Source organism: Salmo trutta, chromosome 11 (assembly GCF_901001165.1).
Source record: "Salmo trutta chromosome 11, fSalTru1.1, whole genome shotgun sequence".
NCBI lineage: Eukaryota > Metazoa > Chordata > Actinopteri > Salmoniformes > Salmonidae > Salmo > Salmo trutta.
Window position 1 is genome coordinate 948,318 of NC_042967.1, and position 20,589 is coordinate 968,906.

Below are 20,589 nucleotides of genomic sequence, written 5' to 3' on the forward strand. Positions count from 1 at the left end.
GAGGCTGTCGATGTGCAGGGGTATGAGGTAATTGAAGTAGATGCACTATATATACAAAAGTATGTGAACACTCCTTCAAATGACTGGATTTCAGCCACACCTGTTGCTGACAGGTGTATAAAGTCGAGCACACTGCCATGCAATCTCCATAGACAAACATTGGCAGTAGAATGGCCTTACTGAAGAGCTTAGTGACTTTCAACATGGTACCGTCATAGGAGGTCACCTTTCCAACAAGTCACTTAGTCAAATTTCTGCCCTGCTAGATCTGCCCCGGTCAACTGTAGGTGCTGTTATTGTGAAGTGGAAACGTCTAGGAGCAACAACGGCTCAGCCGCAGTGTTATGTCACACAAGCTCACAGAACGGGACAGCCAATTGCTGAAGCATGTAGCTACCGAGTTCCAAACATCCTCTGGAAGGAACGTCCGCACAAGAACTGTTCCTCGGGAGCTTCATGAAATGGGTTCCCATGGCCGAGCAGCCACACACAGCCTAAGATCACTATGCGCAATGTCAAGCATCAGCTGGAATGGTGTAAAGCTCGCCGCAATTGGACTCTGGAGCATTGGAAACGCGTTATCTGGAGTCATGCTTCACCATCTGGCAGTCCAAAGGACAAATCTGGGTTTGGCAGATGCCAGGAGAACGCTACTTGCCCCAATGCATAGTGCCAACTGTAAAGTTTGGTGGAGAAGGAATAATGGTTGTGGCTGTTTTTATAGTCCGGGCTAGGCCCCTTAGTTCATACAATGACATTCAAGACCAGGCCGGGGCAATTATTTTCCATGGAGGGCCACATTAGAATATATCATTGCGGACAATATATCATTGCGGACCAGAATCATATTACAGAATCATACATCATATATATGACTGTGTTGACAGATATATCTACTGTAAATCACGTCCAGATATGCTACTTATTTAACTTTAACATAATAAACTATAAATAAACCACATCCACGCTCTCCTTTTGGTAGTTATTTTCATTATTAAACATGCAATGAACTACACGGAGGGAAAAGTACACTGTGCATTCAGCACCACGGATTGAACTCTTGTTAACGGACTGCACAATAACACGAGAGAGAGCTCAACATTAAATTGAAATTACTCAATCAGTGTGAGGAGTGAAGTCTCTGATGGGCATTGACTAGAGCAGTGAAGTCAGCTATAGTTTCTGACATCGCAATGGGCAGGATTGCTGAGAGGTGAGAGTCAGTAAGAGATTATCTGTCCCTTGACTTCAAATCAAATCGTTATTAGTCACATGCGCCGAATACAACAGGTACCTTACAGTGAAATGCTTACTTACGAGCCCCTAACCAACAATGCAGTTTCAAAAAATACGGATAAAAATAAGAAATAAAAGTAACAAATAATTAAAGAGCAGCGGTAAAATAACAATAGCGAGATTATATACAGGGGGGTACCGGTACAGAGTCAATGTGCGGGGGCACCGGTTAGTTGAGGTAATATGTACATGTAGGCAGAGTTATTAAAGTGACTATGAATACATGATAACAACAGAGAGGCAGCGATGTAAAAAAGAGAGAGGGGGGTGCAATGCAAATAGTCTGGGTAGCCATTTAATTAGGTGTTCAGGAGACTTATGGCTTGGGGGTAGAAGCTGTTTAGAAGCCTCTTGGACCTAGACTTGGCGCTCCGGTACCGCTTGCCATGCAATAGCAGAGAGAACAGTCTATGACTAGGGTGGCAGGAGTCTGACAATATTTAGGGCCTTCCTCTGACACCGCCTGGTATAGAGGACCTGGATGGCAGGAAGCTTGAACCCCAGTGATGTACTGGGCCGTTCGTACTACCATCTGTAGTGCCTTGTGGTCAGAGGCTCAGCAGTTTCCATACCAGGCAGTGATACAACCAGTCAGGATGCTCTCGATGGTGCAGCTGTAGAACCTTTTGAGGATCTGAGGACCCATGGCAAATCTTTTCAGTCTCCTGAGGGGGAGTAGGTTTTGTCGTACCCTCTTCACGACTGTCTTGGTGTGCTTGGACCATGTTAGTTTGTTGGTGAACTTGAAGCTCTCATCCTGCTCCACTGCAGTTCCGTCGATGAGAATGGGGGCGTGCTCGGTCCTCTTTTTCCTGTAGTCCACAATCATCTCCTTTGTCTTTATCACGCTGAGGGAGAGGTTGTTGTCCTGGCACCACACGGCCAGGTCTCTGACCTCCTCGCTATAGGCTGTCTCATCGTTGTCGGTAATCAGGCCTACCACTGTTCTGTCATCGGCAAACTTAATGATGGTGTTGGAGTCGTACCTGGCTGTGCAGTCATGAGTGAACAGGGAGTACAGGAGGGGACTGAGCACACACCGCTGAGGGGCCCCTGTGTTGAGGATCAGCGTGGCAGATGTGTTGTTACCTACCATTACCACCTGGGTTCGGCCCGGCAGGAAGTCCAGGATCCAGTTGCAGAGGGAGGTGTTAAGTTCCAGGGTCCTTAGCTTATTGATGAGATTTGAGGGCACTATGGTGTTGAACGCTGAGCTGTAGTCAATGAATAGTACTCTTACATAGGTGTTCCTTTTGTCCAGGTGGGAAAGGGCAGTGTGGAGTGCAATTGAGATTGCATCATCTGTGTACAGATTCACATCTGTTGGGGAGGTATGCAAATTGGAGTGAGTCTAGTGTTTCTGGGATAATGGTGTTGTGAGCCATGACCAACCTTTCAAAGCACTTCATGGCTACAGACGTGAGTGCTATGGGTTGGTAGTCATTTAGGCAGGTTACCTTAGTGTTCTTAGGCACAGGCACCATGGTGGTCTGCTTGGTATTACAGACTCGGACAGGGAGAGGTTGAAAATGTCAGTGAAGACACTTGCCAGTTGGTCAGTGCATGCTCGCAGTACACGTCCTGGTAATCTGTCTGTTAACCTGTTTATAGGTCTTACTCACATCGACTGTGGAGAGTGTCATCACACAGTCTTCCGGAACAGCTGGTGCTCTCATGCACATTTCAGTGTTATTTGCCTCGAAGCGAGCATAGAAGTAGTTTAGCTCGTCTGGTAGGCTTGTGTCACTGGGCAGCTCTCGGCTGTGCTTCACTTTGTAGTCAGTTAGGGTTTGCAAGCCCTGCCACATCCGACGAGCGTCAGAGCTGGTGTAGTATAATTCGATCTTGGTCCTGTATTGATGCTTTGCCTGTTTGATGGTTTGTCGGAGGGCATAGCGGGATTTCTTATAAGCTTCCGTGTTAGTCCCGCTCCTTGAAAGCGGAAGCTCTAGCCTTTAGCTCAGTGCGGATGTTGCCTGTAAACCATGGCTTCTGGTTGGGGTATGTATGTACGGTCACTGTGGGGATGACATCATCAATGCACTTATTGATGAAGCCAGTGACTGATGTGGTGTACTCCTCAATGCCATCGGAGGAATCCATTAACATATTCCTGTCTGTGCTAGCAAAACAGTCCTGTAGCTTAGCATCTGCTTCATCTGACCACTTTTTTATTGATCTAGTCACTGGTGCTTCCTGCTTTAATTTTAGCTTGTAAGCAGGAACCAGGAGAGAATTATGGTCAGATTTGACAAATGCAAGGCAAGGGAGAGCTTTGTATGCGTCTCTGTGTATGGAGTAAAGGTGGTCTAGAGTTTTTTTTCTCCTCTGGTTGCACATTTAACATGCTGATAGAAATTTGGTAAAACGGATTTAAGTTTCCCTGCATTAAAGTCCCCGGCTACTAGGAGCGCCACCTCTGGGTTAGCGTTTTCTTATTTGCCTATGGCGGAATACAACTCATTCAATGGTGGCTTAGTGCCAGCCTCTGACTGTGGGGGTTTGTAAACAGCTACGAAAAATACAGAGAAACTCTCTAGGTAGATAGTGTGGTCTACAGCTTATCATGAAATACTCAGGCGAGCAATAGCTTGAGACTTCCTTAGATATCGTGCACCGGCTGTTATTTACAAAAATATATAGTCCACCGCCCCTTGTCTTACCAGACGCCACTGTTCTATCCTGCCGATGCGGCGTATAACCAGCCAGCTGTATGTTGATAGTGTCGTCGTTCAGCCACGACTCCGTGAAGCATAAGGTATTACAGTTTCGACTTGTTATATTTCATCACTAAAAATGTCTGTACACATACATAGGTTGACCCAAACAGTACATACATCTTCTGAACATGACTCCTAATCTTTGGAAAGTTTTGTTTTCATTGAGAGATGCATATAACCTTATCAGTGTAACGGTTGCCTTTAGAGAGAGTGGACCAAAACGCAGCGGAGTTAGTGTTCGTCATATTTAATTGAGAAAACGGACACTATACCATACAAAACAATAAACAGACAACCAAAACAGTCCTGTCACGTTAAACACAGTAACAGAAACAATTACCCACAAACCCCAACGGAAAAACATGCACTTATGTGTGACTCCCAATCAACAGCAACGAACTACAGCTGTGCCTGATTTGGGAGCCACACACGGCCCAAAACAAAGAAATAAAAAACACATAGAAACGGAACATAGAACGCCCACCCAATGTAACACCCTGGCCTAACCAAAATAAAGAACAAAAACCCCTCTCTATGGCCAGGGCGTTACAATCAGTGACATTGTTTTGAATAGTTCTCTAATCACTGCATCAGACTGAAGATTGATAAGTTCAAGTTGCATGTCAGTGGGAGCGCTATCCACATTGAAGGTGAAAGGAGAGGAAACCAACAGCATGTCGTTTTGAGGATTTCAAAGTGTTGGAAAATGACAAGAAAACTCACCGTTCAATGCATGCAGCAGCGATGTATACTTCTCCCGCTGGTCATCTGATAGGGAACAGACTAGTAGTGTCGGAAGGTGGGTGAGATTGTTGGCTTCTACTTGGCGGGTCAGGAGGAGGAATTTTCCCTTGAAGGCTTTGGCAAGGCTTTACATCTGATGTGAAAAAAGGCCCTTCCCTTGTAGTTTGGAATTCAGTTAATTTATGACGGCCACGATGTCCATGGTTATGCCAAAATCAGCCAACCATTTTCATCTTGCAGTTGAGGGAAATCCACATATTTTCTTTTTAATTTGCAAAAACTTCAGGTCCCACACCCTTTTAAGCACCTTCCCCAAACTCAGCCATCTCGGGTTTGTGTGGTAGGGGAGATCTGCATGATCCAACTGCCTCTTCCAACAGTGAGACAAACTGCCTGTGTGTTAACGATTTTGCTCTTACGAAGTGTGCCACTTTAGTGACTGTATCCACAACATGGCTCATTTTCAGAACACATTTACAGAGCACCTCCTGATGAATAATGCAATGCAGGAAAATAATTTTCTGATCTCGGTTCAGCTTAGCTACTTGATCTTGTATCCTTTTCAAAAGGACAACTTTTTTTCCTGTCAAGTTTGGGCACCCATCAGTGGTTACACTGGATAACTTTTCGAAACTCAGTCCCACTTTGCCACACACTTATTAACCTCCTCCAATAAATCTTTCCCTGTGGTTGTGCTCTTCATTGACTGTACTGAAGCAAGCTCCTCTGTAATTTAAAAGTCTGGGGGTATACCTCATAAGAATATCAACTGCTCTCATCCAGGGCCAAGGAGAAATAGGAGAAATTCTTTACCTTGTCTTTCAACTGTTGTTCCATATTCTCTGTGATGTCCTCAACACACCATATCGTCTTGACAGGGAAACATTTTCAAACAGCTCTTTCTTGTCGGGGCAAAGTATTGCTGCAGAGTCAATTAAACATTATTTAATGAATTCACCCTCAGCTAAATGGCTTTCTATGTTTAGTAATTTTGTGAGACGGTACATAGCTAGCTCTCGCAATTCCGTCGTTTGCTGAATGCAGTTTTGTGAAAAGTCCTTGCTGCTTTTGCAACTGAGAAAGCAACTCTTTCGATGCACTTGCCCTATGCTCAGAATACATATTCCTATATTTCTCTGCATGCTTCATCAGGAAGTGTCAGGACAAATTGTAGTCTTTCAAGACAGCGATGCTCTCTTTGCACACTAAGCACACAGCTTTCCCTGATACCACAATAAAGAAATATTTTGATGTCCACTCTTGCTGGAACACCCGACATTCATTGTCTACTTTCCTTTTTTTTTTTTTATCTTTGAAAAACACATTTTTGGCAATTTATAGCTAGCTACTATTTGTAACTGTGACGTGTGTGTCAGCCTGTCAGTCACTGTCTGTCCTCGTGCAGTTGTTAATTATACGTGCCTTCAAAATAAATGTCCCACAAGTGGTGGGAGTTAAATCATTACACAAAGGCGAGTATTCATTGGGCTTTTAATTTGAATAACAAATACGTTTTTCAAAACTTTACTATCGCAAATTCTTTATGTGATCTGAGCATGATTCCGCGGGCCGTATTGAATCAGGTCGCGGGCCCGGGCCGGCCTTTGCCCTGTTCTAGACGATTCTGTGCTTCCAACTTTGTAGCAAAGGGAAGGCCCTTTCCTGTTTCAGCATGACAATACTCCAGTACATGCAGTATATGCAGGCAAGAGCGTAGGCAAAATGTATTCAATAGGATTGGTTGCTGGGAAAGTTTAACTGAAAACGATTTTTGCATTTGTTTTCAAATATACTTTTATATAATTTGTCATAAAGTTTTGCTCTCGCTTTAAAATTATATGTTTTGGGGTTTTGCTTTTGATGTCTTATTTTTCTTTACAATTCTATACATTTTGCTTTCAATTGTTTGGTTTTTGATTTCAACATCCATTATTTCACCCGTTCTCGAAAATATAATGTTTACATTCTCAACTTTATTTTTCATGTTCACAATTTATTTTATTTTGAATTCAATACATATGGCGTGAAATTGACCCCATACACAACCCTCCTCCTCTCATCTTACCCGAAGCTGCCGTCCAATCTTGACGATGCATGGAAAAGCCAGCGAGGTGTATATTATCCAATTTCTTGTTCAGTCACAACTTCAACAAACATAGGATGTTACAGTTCTTCAGGTTCCGTTGATAGGATAGTCTCGAACAGAGCTCGTCCAGTTTGTTCTCTAGTGATTGTCCGTTCGTCAACAAAACATTGGACGATCGCCTCTTTCGAGTCCCGGGGATCAGGTCCTGGTCCGGGGTAAGCATAATGTCCAGAACTGCCGACTCGTTGAAGTAGAAATCTTCCTCTAAATTGAGGTTAGTGATGGCTGTTCTGATGTCCAGAAGCTGTTTTTGGTCACAGGAAATGATGGTGGAAATAAGTTAAGATCAGCGTAAAAAAACACAATACCAGGAGCCCGTAAGACGGCAGCTATCCAGTTCAGCGCCATCTCACCAGAAAATCCCCCTTTGGCTTAGAGCAAAGATTTAGTTCTGTTTGTCAAGTTTCTTAGAGGAAGTACTTACCATAGGGCTGTGGTGGAGACATAATGCACTAACTCTGTGAAAGGAAGGGGGTCCGAGGAGGCGCCACAACTACGACATACAAACTGCAGGGGGAGAAAAACAAAGTTTCATGTCAAATTAAAATAACAGAATAACTGACAGAAAGTTGAAATTGGAAATCCGATGATATGTGTATAGGCCTTATCAGATTGGCTTTCGGGGCAAAATCTAATTTATGCTGTATGTATGCTTTTATTTATGCATGTATATGTCTTTCTTAGGTGGCGCAAGAATTCCCCAACGGGGACAATAAAGATCTATTGAATTGAATTGAATTGACTTGGTTTTACAATCTTTTTATTGTTAGTAAGTATGTCTCTATTGGGTAACACTTTACTTAGGGCATACAGTTATAGTGTATTATTACTTGTTACAAGCATGTATAAGTCCTTATAAATGCTTTAGAAATGAACTTAAAAAATGCTGCGTCTTTTTATATGGAAATTTGTCAAATGGCTGAAAATGGCTGAAAATAGCTGTTTCATTATAAGATGATAACACATTATAAAGACTTCATAGATACTGATGGCAAGGCTTATAATGCATTATGAACGTATCATGATGCATCACACCTGTATCCCTTAAATAGAGTGTCACCCACTAGTCTATATGTCTCTCCTTTTCCCTCTTTCCAATCAACAGTGGATTAAATAAATCACATTACCTGTTCATAAAGTGTCATGGCAAACTTCTGGTGGGTAATGCAGGACTTGGATGTGCAGGCCTCAGTCGCCGTGTCAGAAACTATGTGCAGGTGAATCCTCTCCAGAATGTTCTCCTTGTGCACCAAGAATTAAACAAAATGAGGTCAGACATCTGAAGTCACTGTTTTCCATTACATCCTTAGCACCTGTAGCCCAAACTATCCTGATACACATATCTGTGAGTAGAAACATAACAGTGTACACTGAGTGTACAAAACGTTAAGAACACCTTTCTAATATTGAGTTGCACTTGTAGTCCGTGCCTCAATTCGTCGGAGCATGGACTATAAGGTGTTGAAAGCATTCCACAGGTATGATGGTCCACGTTGACTCCAATGCTTCCACAGTTGTGTCAAGTTGGCTGGATGTCCTTTGGGTGATGGACCATTCTTGATACACACAGCAAACTGTTGAGCGTGAAAAACCCAGCAGTGTTGCAGTTATTGACACACAAACCGGTGTGCCTGGCACCTACTACCATACCCCGTTCAAAGGCACTTTCATATTTTGTCTTGGTCATTCACCCTCTGAATGGCACACATCTGTCTATAATAAAGCACAGCTCTGCCATCTTAACAACACTATCAACAAGGTAGGTCCTACAGGCCCTAGTTTTGTCACACCTGGACTACTGTTCAGTCGTGTGGTCATGTGCCACAAAGAGGGACTTTTGCTCAGAACAGGGCAGCACGGCTGGCCATTAAATGTACATGGGGAGTTAACATTAATGATATGCATGCCAATCTCTCGTGGCTCAAAGTGGGGGAGAGATTGACTTCATCACTACTTGTTTTTGTAAGAGGTGTTGACAGGCTGAATGCACCGAGTTGTTTAAACTACTAGCACACATCTCGGACACCCACGCATATCCCACGAGAGTTCTCTTCACAATTCCAGAACAGACTGGGAGGTGCACAGTACTATATAAAGCCATGACTACATGGAACTCTATTCCACATCAGGTAACTGATGCAAGCAGTAGAATCAGATTTAAAAAACATATAAAAAAAGATTTTATGGAACAGCGGGTAGTGTGAAGAGACACACACGTACAGACAAACGCATATGCACACAGGCACGAGCACACACACGTACATTGTAATATTGTTGTATGCGTTATATGTACCCCTTTGCAGCAGCTAATGGGGATCCCTAACAAATACAAATACATACACAATCCATGTCTCAATTGTCTCAAGGTTTAAAAATCCTTCTTTAACCTGTCTCCTCCACTTCATCTACACTGATTGAAGTGGTGACATCAATAAGGGATCATAGCTGTCACCTGGATTCACCTGGTCCGTCTGTCATGGAAAGACAAAATCAACTGCTCAAAATTATAAACATATTTTTACAGCACAGGAGAAATGTAGTCTTGTCTTACGCTGGTGTCTTCCTGACTTCCTTTTTGGTTGAATAGGGTTATTATGGTCTTCAGCTACTGTAAGATGGTACCATTGGACGGCTCTAGGAGAATCCCCAAATACCTCAGTTGGAGGTATAACCTTGTGTGTGCTAAGCAGAAAATACCCTCTGACCTCCTAGCTTCTGTTCCTTTAGCTCAGTGTTTCCCAAACCTCTCCTTAAAGTACTCTCAGCTGTTACCACTTATTTGATTTATTCCAGAACTAGCACAGCTGACTTAACTGGTTAAGTGACTAGATGAATCAGGTATATTTGTACTGGGTTAGGGTTGCAAAATTACTTTTGGGAAAGTTACTGTAATTTTGCAAATTTAAGGGGTACCAACGGAGAGTTTTGGGAAACTGCTTTAGTTCAATAAAAAAGGCTGACATGACATTTCGATCTCTAAAAAGAAAGTGCTACGGTCCTAGACTTACAAAGCACTCTGCAGCGTCGTCCATGTGGCCAAGTTGGAAGCGCTGCTCGTCCTTAAAGGTTTCGGCGAGGGCGTGGCGCAGGCTATCCGAAGGCAACGCTCGCTCTCGGCTCTGCTGGAACTGGCTGAAAATACTCTGCAGGGGGAAAAAGCATTGTAGAGAATTGAGGGGAGGGGGGTACTGTACGTTGCCTTAATTATCAAGTCTCTAAGAGCCGGTTTTCTGGACCCAGATTCAGCTCAGTCCTGGACTAAAAAGAATGTTCAATGCAGTCCAGGATTAGACTGAATTCTAGGTCTGGAACTCTGCCCACTGGGCACAGATGTCAATTCAACGTATATTCCACGTTGGTTCAACATTATTTCATTGAAATGACGTCGAAACAATATTGATTCAACCAGTGTGTTTAAAAGATCTTCAAATATCAATGGCTATTTTTGTTTAAATAGAAACTAAATAACTATTCTATATTTTTTTATGAGTGGTATGGTGAACTTGGACATCTTGTGAATCTCTTAAATAAGTAATTAAACTAGGTGTAGATGTATTGTGATGATGATGATGATATTATATACAAACCTTTAAAGCGCAGAAAATGCAGGCATCCCCAAGACAAAAATGACCAGGAAGCTGTCTCAAACTCCTCCTGAAAATGTCCAACTGCCATAGTACCTGTTCAGGTGAAATGACAGCATTGCACTGATCATGTTCAAATCACATGTATATGTGTATTAATCCAACAACATCTGTAACATAAAATGTTATGACTGTTTTAGTCCTACATGAAGTTCTACATGAAAAGTAGACCTAAATCCTACATAGAAAAAAGCATGGGCACATCTTAATTTAGTAGTAATCTTGCCCCTTAGCCTTCCGTAGGAAATAAGCTATGTTTACACTATTGCATAAACCTGCATATTGACAAGTTTTAGCACTCACCTGTACGGCACTGTTGAGGAAGCAGCTATTCTGGCCTGGTTCGTTCAGCAGGCCTTTGGTTAGAGCCAGAGACAACATGCTCCCAGGCTGATAGGACGTCCCCACACCCCCACCACCACCAACAGCTCCGGGCTTTTTGAAGAGCTTGACCCATGCCAGAGAGTTAGAGCCTGCCCCTGGGGAGAGAGCAGTCACCAGCTGTTGTTATGCTCTAATGGGAATTGGATATACAAATGTGGCTCCTGGACCAGGAGTTTAAGACTGCTGTTATGAGATATATCCATAGAGAACACTTTAATCATACAATACATTTATTTTATTTATTTAACCCTTATTTTACCAGGTAGGTTGACTGAAAACACATTCTCATTTACAGCAATGACCTGGGGAATAGTTACAGGAAAGAGGAGGGGCGATGAATGAGCCAATTGTAAGCTGGGGATGATTAGGTGACCGTGATGGTATGAGGGCTAGATTGGGAATTTACTGTACATCCTGAGGGGTAAGTCCTTATGTGTCCATGCACATCTTAGAGAGTGAATAGCACTTGGCCACTGGTTATGATCAGACATTGGGTTAGGTAGGATTTAGTGACTTATGTGATGGGAGCTGTTGTTTACCTTCTCCGGAGAGTGGGGGAGGCTTGCCACAGCTGGACATACAGAGAAGAGGGAGCTAGCAGGCCATGGGACCAATCCATTATATCCCTGCCTCGCACTTCCAAAAAGATCCATTGAAGTCATTTCCAGGCTCATCCATAGGGAAGCTTTTGAATAGCACTATTGGACATTGAATGACAATGGGACCAAGTCTAAAGAGAGGAAGAGAGATGGGACAAATCATTGGCTTTAAAAAAAACTTTGGGCAATTACGGCACAAGCCGTCATTCTGTTACCAAACTTTGCATCTGCACTGTCCTTCAAGTAAATGTGCTTTTGTAAAAAATAAAAATAAAATAAAAACCTGCGGGAATTGTTAAAAGTATTAATTGTGCATATAGTTGTATGGTTTAACTTTGCAATCATTGGTTTTTGTTTGACATACATTTTAAAGTGAGTTGCCCTACTGCTTTCAAAGGTTGATAAAATTCAATACCAGTGAGTTACCACTTAAGTTAGCATGTATCTAATTTAATATTCATATTTTCCCTGTGTGCATTTTCAAATCGATTTTTGGGGGATATATTAGGGACAGATACAAATTAACAGTTGAAACAGTTTTTCAATAAAACGCATCATAGTTCAAGCCAATTGTCAACACTATTTGTGATACAGTTTCCTGAGTTCCCATGGCCACCCCTGACTGGTGCTTGGTCCCCCTCTGGCCCCCCATAAAAATACATCTTAAAATTGCCCCTGCTATCATGTTGCGTTACTGCCATTGTTTTATTCCATGCCTTTATACATTGTTTATGACTTTCTCAAAGTCTTATGATTTTATTTTACATACACCTAAGTAGAATCTAGATCATGATAGTTATATAAGTGACCATAGAGACTAGGCCTACGGTTGCAATAGCTTCTCTGTGTTGTGATTGACATGAGCTGGGTGGACAACGTTACAACTGTATAGGCTACTTGGGCACAGATTCAACAGCCAGTTCACAGGTATTTGCTGCTTTTTCAAGTCACGGGTTGTCACAGCACTGAAAAATACAGTACCCCCTGGCATTTCAGCACATTATTTAATCACATTAGAACTGTGTGAAGTCTGGATACTCCCCATACCAAAAAAGCACATATAGCTAGCTAACTAGGCCAATGAGGCTTCCTGCAGGGTTGTGGTCAATTTGAATGGAAGTCAGTCGATTCTGGAAGTAAACTGACATTCCAATCCAATAATTGAAAAAAGGGCATCTATTTACAATGACTTCTCAATAAACTGAAAAGTAGAAGATACACTACATGACCAGAAGTATGTGGACACCTGCTCGTCAAACACCATGGGCATCAATATGGAGTTGGTACCCCCTTTGCTAATATAACAACTCCACTCTTCTGGAAAGGCTTTCAACTAGATGTTGGAACATTGCTGCGGGGGACTTGCTTCCATTCAGCCACAAGAGGATTAGTGAGGTCGGGCACTGATGTTGGGCGATTAGACCTGGCTCGCAGTCAACGTTCCAATTCATCCCAAAGGTGTTCGGTGTGGTTGAGGTCAGGGTTCTGTGCAGGCCAGTCAAGTTCTCAACACCAATCTCAACAAACCATTTCTGTATGGACCTCGCTTTGTGCACAGGGACATTGTCATGCTAAAATGGGAAAGGGCCTTCCCCAAACTGTTGCCACAAAGTTGGAAGCACAGGATCATCTAGAACGTCATTGTATGCTGTAGCCTTAATTTCCCTTCACTGGAACTAAGGGGTCTAGCCCGAACCATGAAAAACAGCCCCAGACCATTATTCCTCCACCAAACTTTACAGTTAGCACTATGCATTCAGGCAGGTAGCATTCTCCTGGCAGCCGCCAAACCCAGATTCATCCGTCAGACTGCCAGATGGTGAAGCGTGATTCATCACTCCAGAGAACGCATTTCCACTGCTCCAGAGTCCAATGGCTGTACACCACTCATGCGCATGGTGATCTTAGGTTTGTGTGCGGCTGCTCAGCCATGGAAACCCATTTCATGAAGCTCCCGACGAACAGTTCTTGTGCTGACGTTGCTTCCAGAGGCAGTTTGGAACTCGGTAGTGTTGCAAACGAGGACAGACAATTTTTACGCGCATTAGCACTCGGAGGGCCCATTCTGTGAGCTTGTGTGGGTACCACTTCGCTGCTGAGCCGTTGTTGCTCCTAGATGTTTCCTCTTCACAATAACGGTGCTTACAGTTGACCGGGGCAGCTCTAGCAGGGCAGAAATTAGACAAACTGACTTGTTGGAAAGGTGGCATCCTGTGACGGTGCCACATTGCAAGTCACTGAGCTCTTCAGTAAGGCCATTCTACTGCCAATGTTTGTCTATGGAAATTGCATCGCTGTCTGCTAGATTTTATACATCTGTCAGCAACAGGTGTGGCTGAAATACCCGAATTGACTAATTTGAACGGGTGTCCACATACTTTTTAATATATAGTATATACATTTCAAAAATTGTTCAATGTTTTTTATTTTTTATTTAAATCACTTTCTGAATTGACTGCCTTCAATTCAAATTGACCAAAACCCAGTTTCCCTGCACTCTGAAGCATTACAGACAGGACAGGTTATTGATCTTGTTGCTGAGCTGTGATGCTGCCGAGTCATGATGCTTTCCAGGAATCCACAGAATTAATTCCATATGAAGTAGGATTAGGCCTCGACCCAAGTAATATACCTAATATCCTATAGGTAGGTAACCCAGAAGCACATTATAAAACATTAGGTTGCTCTTATAGGTGTGTAATAACACTGTAATTACACTTTATTCTATATTGAACTCCATCTCTATCCCTACGTGATTGTAAAGCAATACTAAAACAATGTTATTACAATGTTGTTATTGTAGTGAGTACAGTAATACACAGGTATAAGTGCAAAATAATGCAAAGTCTTACCGGTAAACTTTTCTCATCCTCTTCTCTAACAGTTCGCTATGGACTATCACTTTAGTGTTTCTAATCCATTGGATATACAAATGTGGCTCCTGGCTCCTGAATCTGCTACTGTATATAACACATAATAGTTTATATTCTATAATATTTGATGGTTATTCTCCTCCTGTCTGACAATATACAGTTGAAGTCGGAAGTTTACATACACCTTAGCCAAATACATTTAAACTCAGTTTTTCACAATTCCTGAAATGTAATCCTAGTAAAAAGTCCCTGTCTTAGGTCAATTAGGATCACCACTTTATTTTAAGAATGTGAAATGTCAGAATAATAGTAGAGAGAATTATTTATTTCAGCTTTTATTTATTTCATCACATTCCCAGTGGGTCAGAAGTTTACATACACTCAATTAGTATTTGGTAGCATTGCTTTTAAATTGTTTCACTTGAGTCAAACGTTTCGGGTAGCCTTCCACAAGCTTCCCACAATAAGTTGGGTGAATTTTGGCCCATTCCTCTTGACAGAGCTGGTGTAACTGAGTCAGGTTTGTAGGCCTCATTGCTCGCACACGCTTTTTCAGTTCTGCCAACACATTTTCTATAGGATTGAGGTCAATGCTTTGTGATGGCCACTCCAATACCTTGACTTTGTTGTCCTTAAGCCATTTTGCCACAACTTTGGAAGTATGCTTGGGGTCATTGTCCATTTGGAAGACCCATTTGCGACCAAGCTTTAACTTCCTGACTGATGTCTTGAGATGTTGCTTCAATATATCCACATAATTTTCTATCCTCGTGATGCCATCTATTTTGTGAAGTGCACCAGTCTCTCCTGCAGCAAAGCACCCCCACAACATGATGCTGCCACCCCCGTGCTTCACGGTTGGGATGGTGTTCTTCGGCTTGCAAACTTCCCCCTTTTTCCTCCAGACATAACGATGGTCATTATGGCCAAACAGATCTATTTTTGTTTCATCAGACCAGAGGACATTTCTCCAAAAAGTCCGATCTTTGTCCCCATGTGCAGTTGCAAACCATAGTCTGGATTTTTTATAGCGGTTTTGGAGCAGTGGCTTCTTCCTTGCTGAGTGGCCTTTCAAGTTATGTCGATATAGGACTCGTTTTACTGTGTATGTAGATACTTTTGTACCTGTTTCCTCCAGCATCTTCACAAAGTCATTTGCTGTTGTTCTGGGATTGATTTGCACTTTTCGCACCAAAGTACGTTCATCTCTAGGAGACAGAACGCGTCTCCTTCCTGAGCGGTATGACGGCTGTGTGGTCCCATGGTGTTTATACTTGCGTACTATTGTTTGTACATTTGGACGTGGTACCTTTAGGCATTTGGAAATTGCTCCCAAGGATGAACCAGACTTGTGGAGGTCTACAATTGTTTTCTGTTTATTAAAGGCACAGTCAACTTAGTGTAGGTAAACTTCTGACCCACTGGAATTGTGATACAGTGAATTATAAGTGAAATAATCTGTCTGTAAACAATTGTTGGAAAAATTACTTGTGTCATGCACAAAAGTAGATGTCCTAACCGACTTGCCAAAACTATAGTTTGTTAACAAGAAATTTGAGGAGTGGTTGAAAAACTAGTTTTAATGACTCCAACCTAAGTGTATGTAAACTTCCGACTTCAACTGTAGTCAGATCTCAGATGTGCCATGTAAACAATGAGCAGGAAGAAGTATACCTCCCATTAATAGTATGTCTATGTCCCAAATGGCACCCTATTCCCTTTGAAGTGTTCTACTTTTGACCAGGACCCATAGGGCACTATATGGGGAATAGGGTGCCATTTTGAATGCATCCAATACCTCCTAATAATAGTAATGTGTTAAACAAGAAGTCCTGTATTAAGACAAGTAAATCCCAACCCAAAGTGCTCTACAAACCTACTTCAGAGATCATACAAGAGCCAGAGGCAAAAGCTCCATCTTTCCATCTGATTAGTGGGTGTAATTCTTGCCATATTGCCTCATTACTACCAAGATTTAGGGGCTAGATGATGTTTGTTTCTGGACAGGGCTGCTGCTTGGTTTTAAAAAGCTATAGTCTTGTCCAGAAACAACCTGTTAGGCACTAATGCATATCTGAAAGGTTTGGATAGGAATAAGCAACATGACAGAACATCCCACCTATCGATACATTCATTTATGTTATGCATGAAATGAGATGCTTTTTCGGTGAACTATCCTTTCACATTATGTTTGCCATCACTCATTTTAGCATAATATCTGACTGCACCTGTAGTTGACCCATGTTTGTCCTTACTTCTACTATTTGCAAATGAGATGTTTTTGCTTGTAACAATCACATATTTACAAAATGTTTACTGTATACACTAGATACACTGCCTTCAATTCGAATTGAGCCCAAACTTGGTATCCAGACAAGTGTATCCAGCCCATGTTGTGACCAAAAAGTGGTATACATATAAACCTGAATAATCACAAGCAAATATAATAGACATTAACAAATATGATTACATTTGCTTATCTGCACATGTGGTGTATTCTTCAAATAGAAAAAGGATCCGTATCATAGCCCTATAATTATAACCTAACACTTCATATGATTTAATTTAGCCTATAACTCTCCATCCTTGCATGCATTGTATTATTCTAAATACACGAACATGAGGGGTCTTTTCTACCATGCATAGGGCTACTTCAGATGCCATTGCATATCGTGCAATTTACACCTGTTAGGACGCATGCGTGTTAAGGGGGAACGGCTTTATTTACCGCAACTCGCATCACTGCATCAAATTAAAACATACCCGTTAGATAAAAATGTCATAACACACATGCCATACTCACTGTATCTCGTCGATAATATTTGGCCGATATAAAATATCTCCCAAAACAGCTTAGTTGTCAACATTAGATTCCCACATGTTTTGTCCCCTACAAACCGTTGAAGCAAAAATGACTGCAATAGACTACTCGGACCCGCTCGTGGATCATGTCAGGCAGTACTGGTGGATGGAATCTGTGGGCAAATGCAGTATTAAGGTCTGCATAGCTGCAATAAATTGCAACGCCAGTGCAGTGATACAATGCCAACCGGCATTTTAACCGTCATACCCGAATACGTTTTGTCTATTGTCTTATTCTAGCCTGATAATGTCCTTGCTGTTTTTACGTTTTCGGTTCAATAGCGGAAATCATTTCTGGAAATAAATCCAGTAGTGGTCTATGCCTGAATGTCATCCGCAGATTAGTGATGCTTCGAGAGTTGCGAGGTCAAAATCCGCCCCTAGTGTACAGTAGCCTACTGCAATTCACAAAGAGATATATCGGCCGCATGGGTGCACTTGATGGCAAATCGCTCGTCTCGCAGAGCAGACACAAGCATTCGGCGTTTGGTTTGTCCCATTTGAGGTGAGACTAAAACTCACATGGCTCTCCAAAAAACTTGTTTCACTATAAGGCTGACTGCGGCATGTAACGTGGCAGTAGGCTTTCTATGTTAAGCTTTGATGTTTGTAATTATCAAATACAATTATCTAAAGACCATTTTCCTCGAGATAAAAACATTCAGGAGGGAAATATAGATTGGTCATTCTGCGAGGAAAGGAAAGTCCATGTCAATAGCAAGGTATCCATCCAATTGGAGACAGATTTTAATGCGAATATTCTAAAATACGCATAAAGAAAATAGGCACACTTGTTGATAAAAGTGCAATGTGCTTCCATCACATTTTCAACTCAAAGGATAGTTTTGCCACAAAAACTGTTGCATTAAATAGCAAATGCGCCTACTCTGGGCTTGGCACTTGCACTCTAGCCAACAGTTTACAAATACAGTGCAGCTAGGCTGTGCGGGTTGGCCAGTCTACGTGATCAGATTATTATGGATAAGAGCGAGAACATTTCATTTGTCAAATGGCAGTCAAGCATCGATCATAATGTCACCAGATTAAGACCCTCAGTATTTATTGGAAAACAGGATCAAGCTCATCACGTGTACTTTCATCACCCTGTGAAGTTCATCTACAGATTTCATCTGTAGGCGAATAAACTGCATGGTTTCCCAAGTGGTAGTGGGAGGACCACACACCATATCATCATGACTCCAAATGTACTTTTATATATGGTTATTATACCAATATTTACCTATAAAGGTGTTTCCACAGCCATTTCCAGCATAATTAATTTTACCTACACAAAAAGATCCCATGTCTAACGAGCAAACACTTCCTGTTTCTGTCAAAGCTGTCATTATTTTTTTTAAATAAGATGTGACTTTATTTGCATAAAAACTGTGGATGAAAACGTGCTTAGTAGCTAGGTTTTCATCCAATTGGCAACAGATTTTCATGCTAATATTCTAAAATCCACTTAAAGAAAATATGCACATTTTCCCACCAGTGGTGTATTTCCACCAAACTGACTTGTGGAGGATAAAAATCAGTGCGTGATGACGTAGTGCACACAAAACGTATTATTTTGCTTTAGTTTTCAATTCTATCGATTGTCACAAAAACAAAAAAAATTGCATTTTTTTAAAGGATAAGGAGATCATTGTGGACTACAGAAAAATTCTCATCGACTGGGCTGTAGTGGAGCAGGTTGAGAGCTTCAAGTTCCTTGGTGTCCACATCAACAACAAACTAGAATGGTCCAAACACACCAAGACAGTTGTGAAGACAACACGACAAAGCCTATTCCCCCTCAGGAAACTAAAAAGATTTGGCATGGGTCCTGAGATCCTCAAAAGGTTCTACAGCTGCAACATCGAGAGCATCCTGACTGGTTGCATCACTGCCTGGTACGGCAACTGCTCGGCCTCTGACCGCAAGGCACTACAGAGGGTAGTGTGTACGGCCCAGTACATCACTGGGGCTAAGTTGCCTGCCGTCCAGGACCTCCACACCAGGCGGTGTCAGAGGAAGGCCCAAAAAGTGGTCAAAGACCCCAGCCAACCCAGTCATAGACTGTTCTCTCTACTACCGCATGGCAAGCGGTACCGGAGTGCCAAGTCTAGGACAAAAAGGCTTCTCAACAGTTTTTACCCCCAAGCCATAAGACTCCTGAACAGGGAATCAAATGGCTACCCGGACTATTTGCATTGTGTCCCCCCCCCCCAACCCCTCTTTTACGCTACTGCTACTCTCTGTTTATCATATATGCATAGTCACTTTAACTATACATTCATGTACATACTACCTCAATTAGCCCGGTTAGCCAGCCTATCTGCATTGTGTCCCGCCACCCACCACCCGCCAACCCCTCTTTTACGCTGCTGCTACTCTCTGTTCATCATACATGCATAGCCACTTTAACCATATCTACATACTACCTTCAATCAGCCTGACTAACCGGTGTCAGTATGTAGCCTCGCTACTTTTTATAGCCTGTCTTTTTACTGTTGTTTTATTTCTTTACCTACCTGTTGTTCACCTAATACCTTTTTTGCACTATTGGTTAGAGCCTGTAAGTAAGCATTTCACTGTAAGATCTATACCTGATGTATTCAGCACACGTGACAAATAAACTTTGATTTGATCATTCTTTTTTTGCAAGGTGTTATTTTTTTGTTGTTGCTTTAGTTGAGAAATTAGAGTAGGAGAGACAAAGAGGGGAAGTACAGTTTAGAAACTTCCATATTGGGGATTCAATCCCGGTCATTGAGGGCATGTCTAGTCCGGGGGTGGCTGTGTTGACCAGTCAATAGAGTAGACCAACTTCCAGCACTCCTAAACAATACAATTAAACATTTAAAAAAAAATAATAATAATGGCATATGCAGGCCCATGGCCCCTATTTCAGTCCGCTATCCACAACTCAGAAAGCACTGTTGCATTTGTTGTGACTAGTAGACCTATGCTAATTTCCCACAAAAATGCATGCATGGTGGCAGGGGACCACTGATCGGGAACATGTCTTCATTCCTATTAGATCTTGAACCGTGGCAGATTGTCACAAAATACTTTGTGCTGTTGTAAGGAGGACCAAGGCGCAGCAGGTATGTGAATACTCATCTTTAATTATCCAACAAAAGGAGTACAGCATCCACAGGAAACAAAAAACACGACAGCAGCAGCAACAGTTTGCAGGCTTGAAAACGCAGTGCAAAACAACCACCCACAAACCCCAGTGACAAACAACTCCTACATATATGACTCCCAATCAGGAACAACGATTCCCAGCTGTTCCTGATCAGGAGTCACAAGACACACACAAGACTGCCACGT

The 20,589-nt window shown here is 42.2% G+C and overlaps 1 protein-coding gene across 3 annotated transcripts in view; it reads right to left on the bottom strand.

Moving 5' to 3' along the window:
* The window catches only part of LOC115202061 (inactive ubiquitin carboxyl-terminal hydrolase 53-like), a 52,037-nt gene extending 34,360 nt beyond the window's left edge, over nt 1–17,677 (bottom strand). For all 3 annotated transcript variants that reach the window (XM_029765922.1, XM_029765921.1, XM_029765920.1), the window contains exons 1-7: nt 17,210–17,677; nt 11,474–11,664; nt 10,854–11,029; nt 10,494–10,586; nt 9,915–10,049; nt 8,034–8,147; nt 7,331–7,413 (exon numbers count right to left, since the gene is read on the bottom strand). In XM_029765922.1, coding sequence (XP_029621782.1) covers nt 7,331–7,413; nt 8,034–8,147; nt 9,915–10,049; nt 10,494–10,586; nt 10,854–11,029; nt 11,474–11,513 — 641 coding nt within the window. In that variant the 5' untranslated portion in view covers nt 11,514–11,664; nt 17,210–17,677. The remainder of the gene's footprint in view (nt 1–7,330; nt 7,414–8,033; nt 8,148–9,914; nt 10,050–10,493; nt 10,587–10,853; nt 11,030–11,473; nt 11,665–17,209) is intronic.
* Between the last annotated feature and the right edge of the window lie 2,912 nt (nt 17,678–20,589).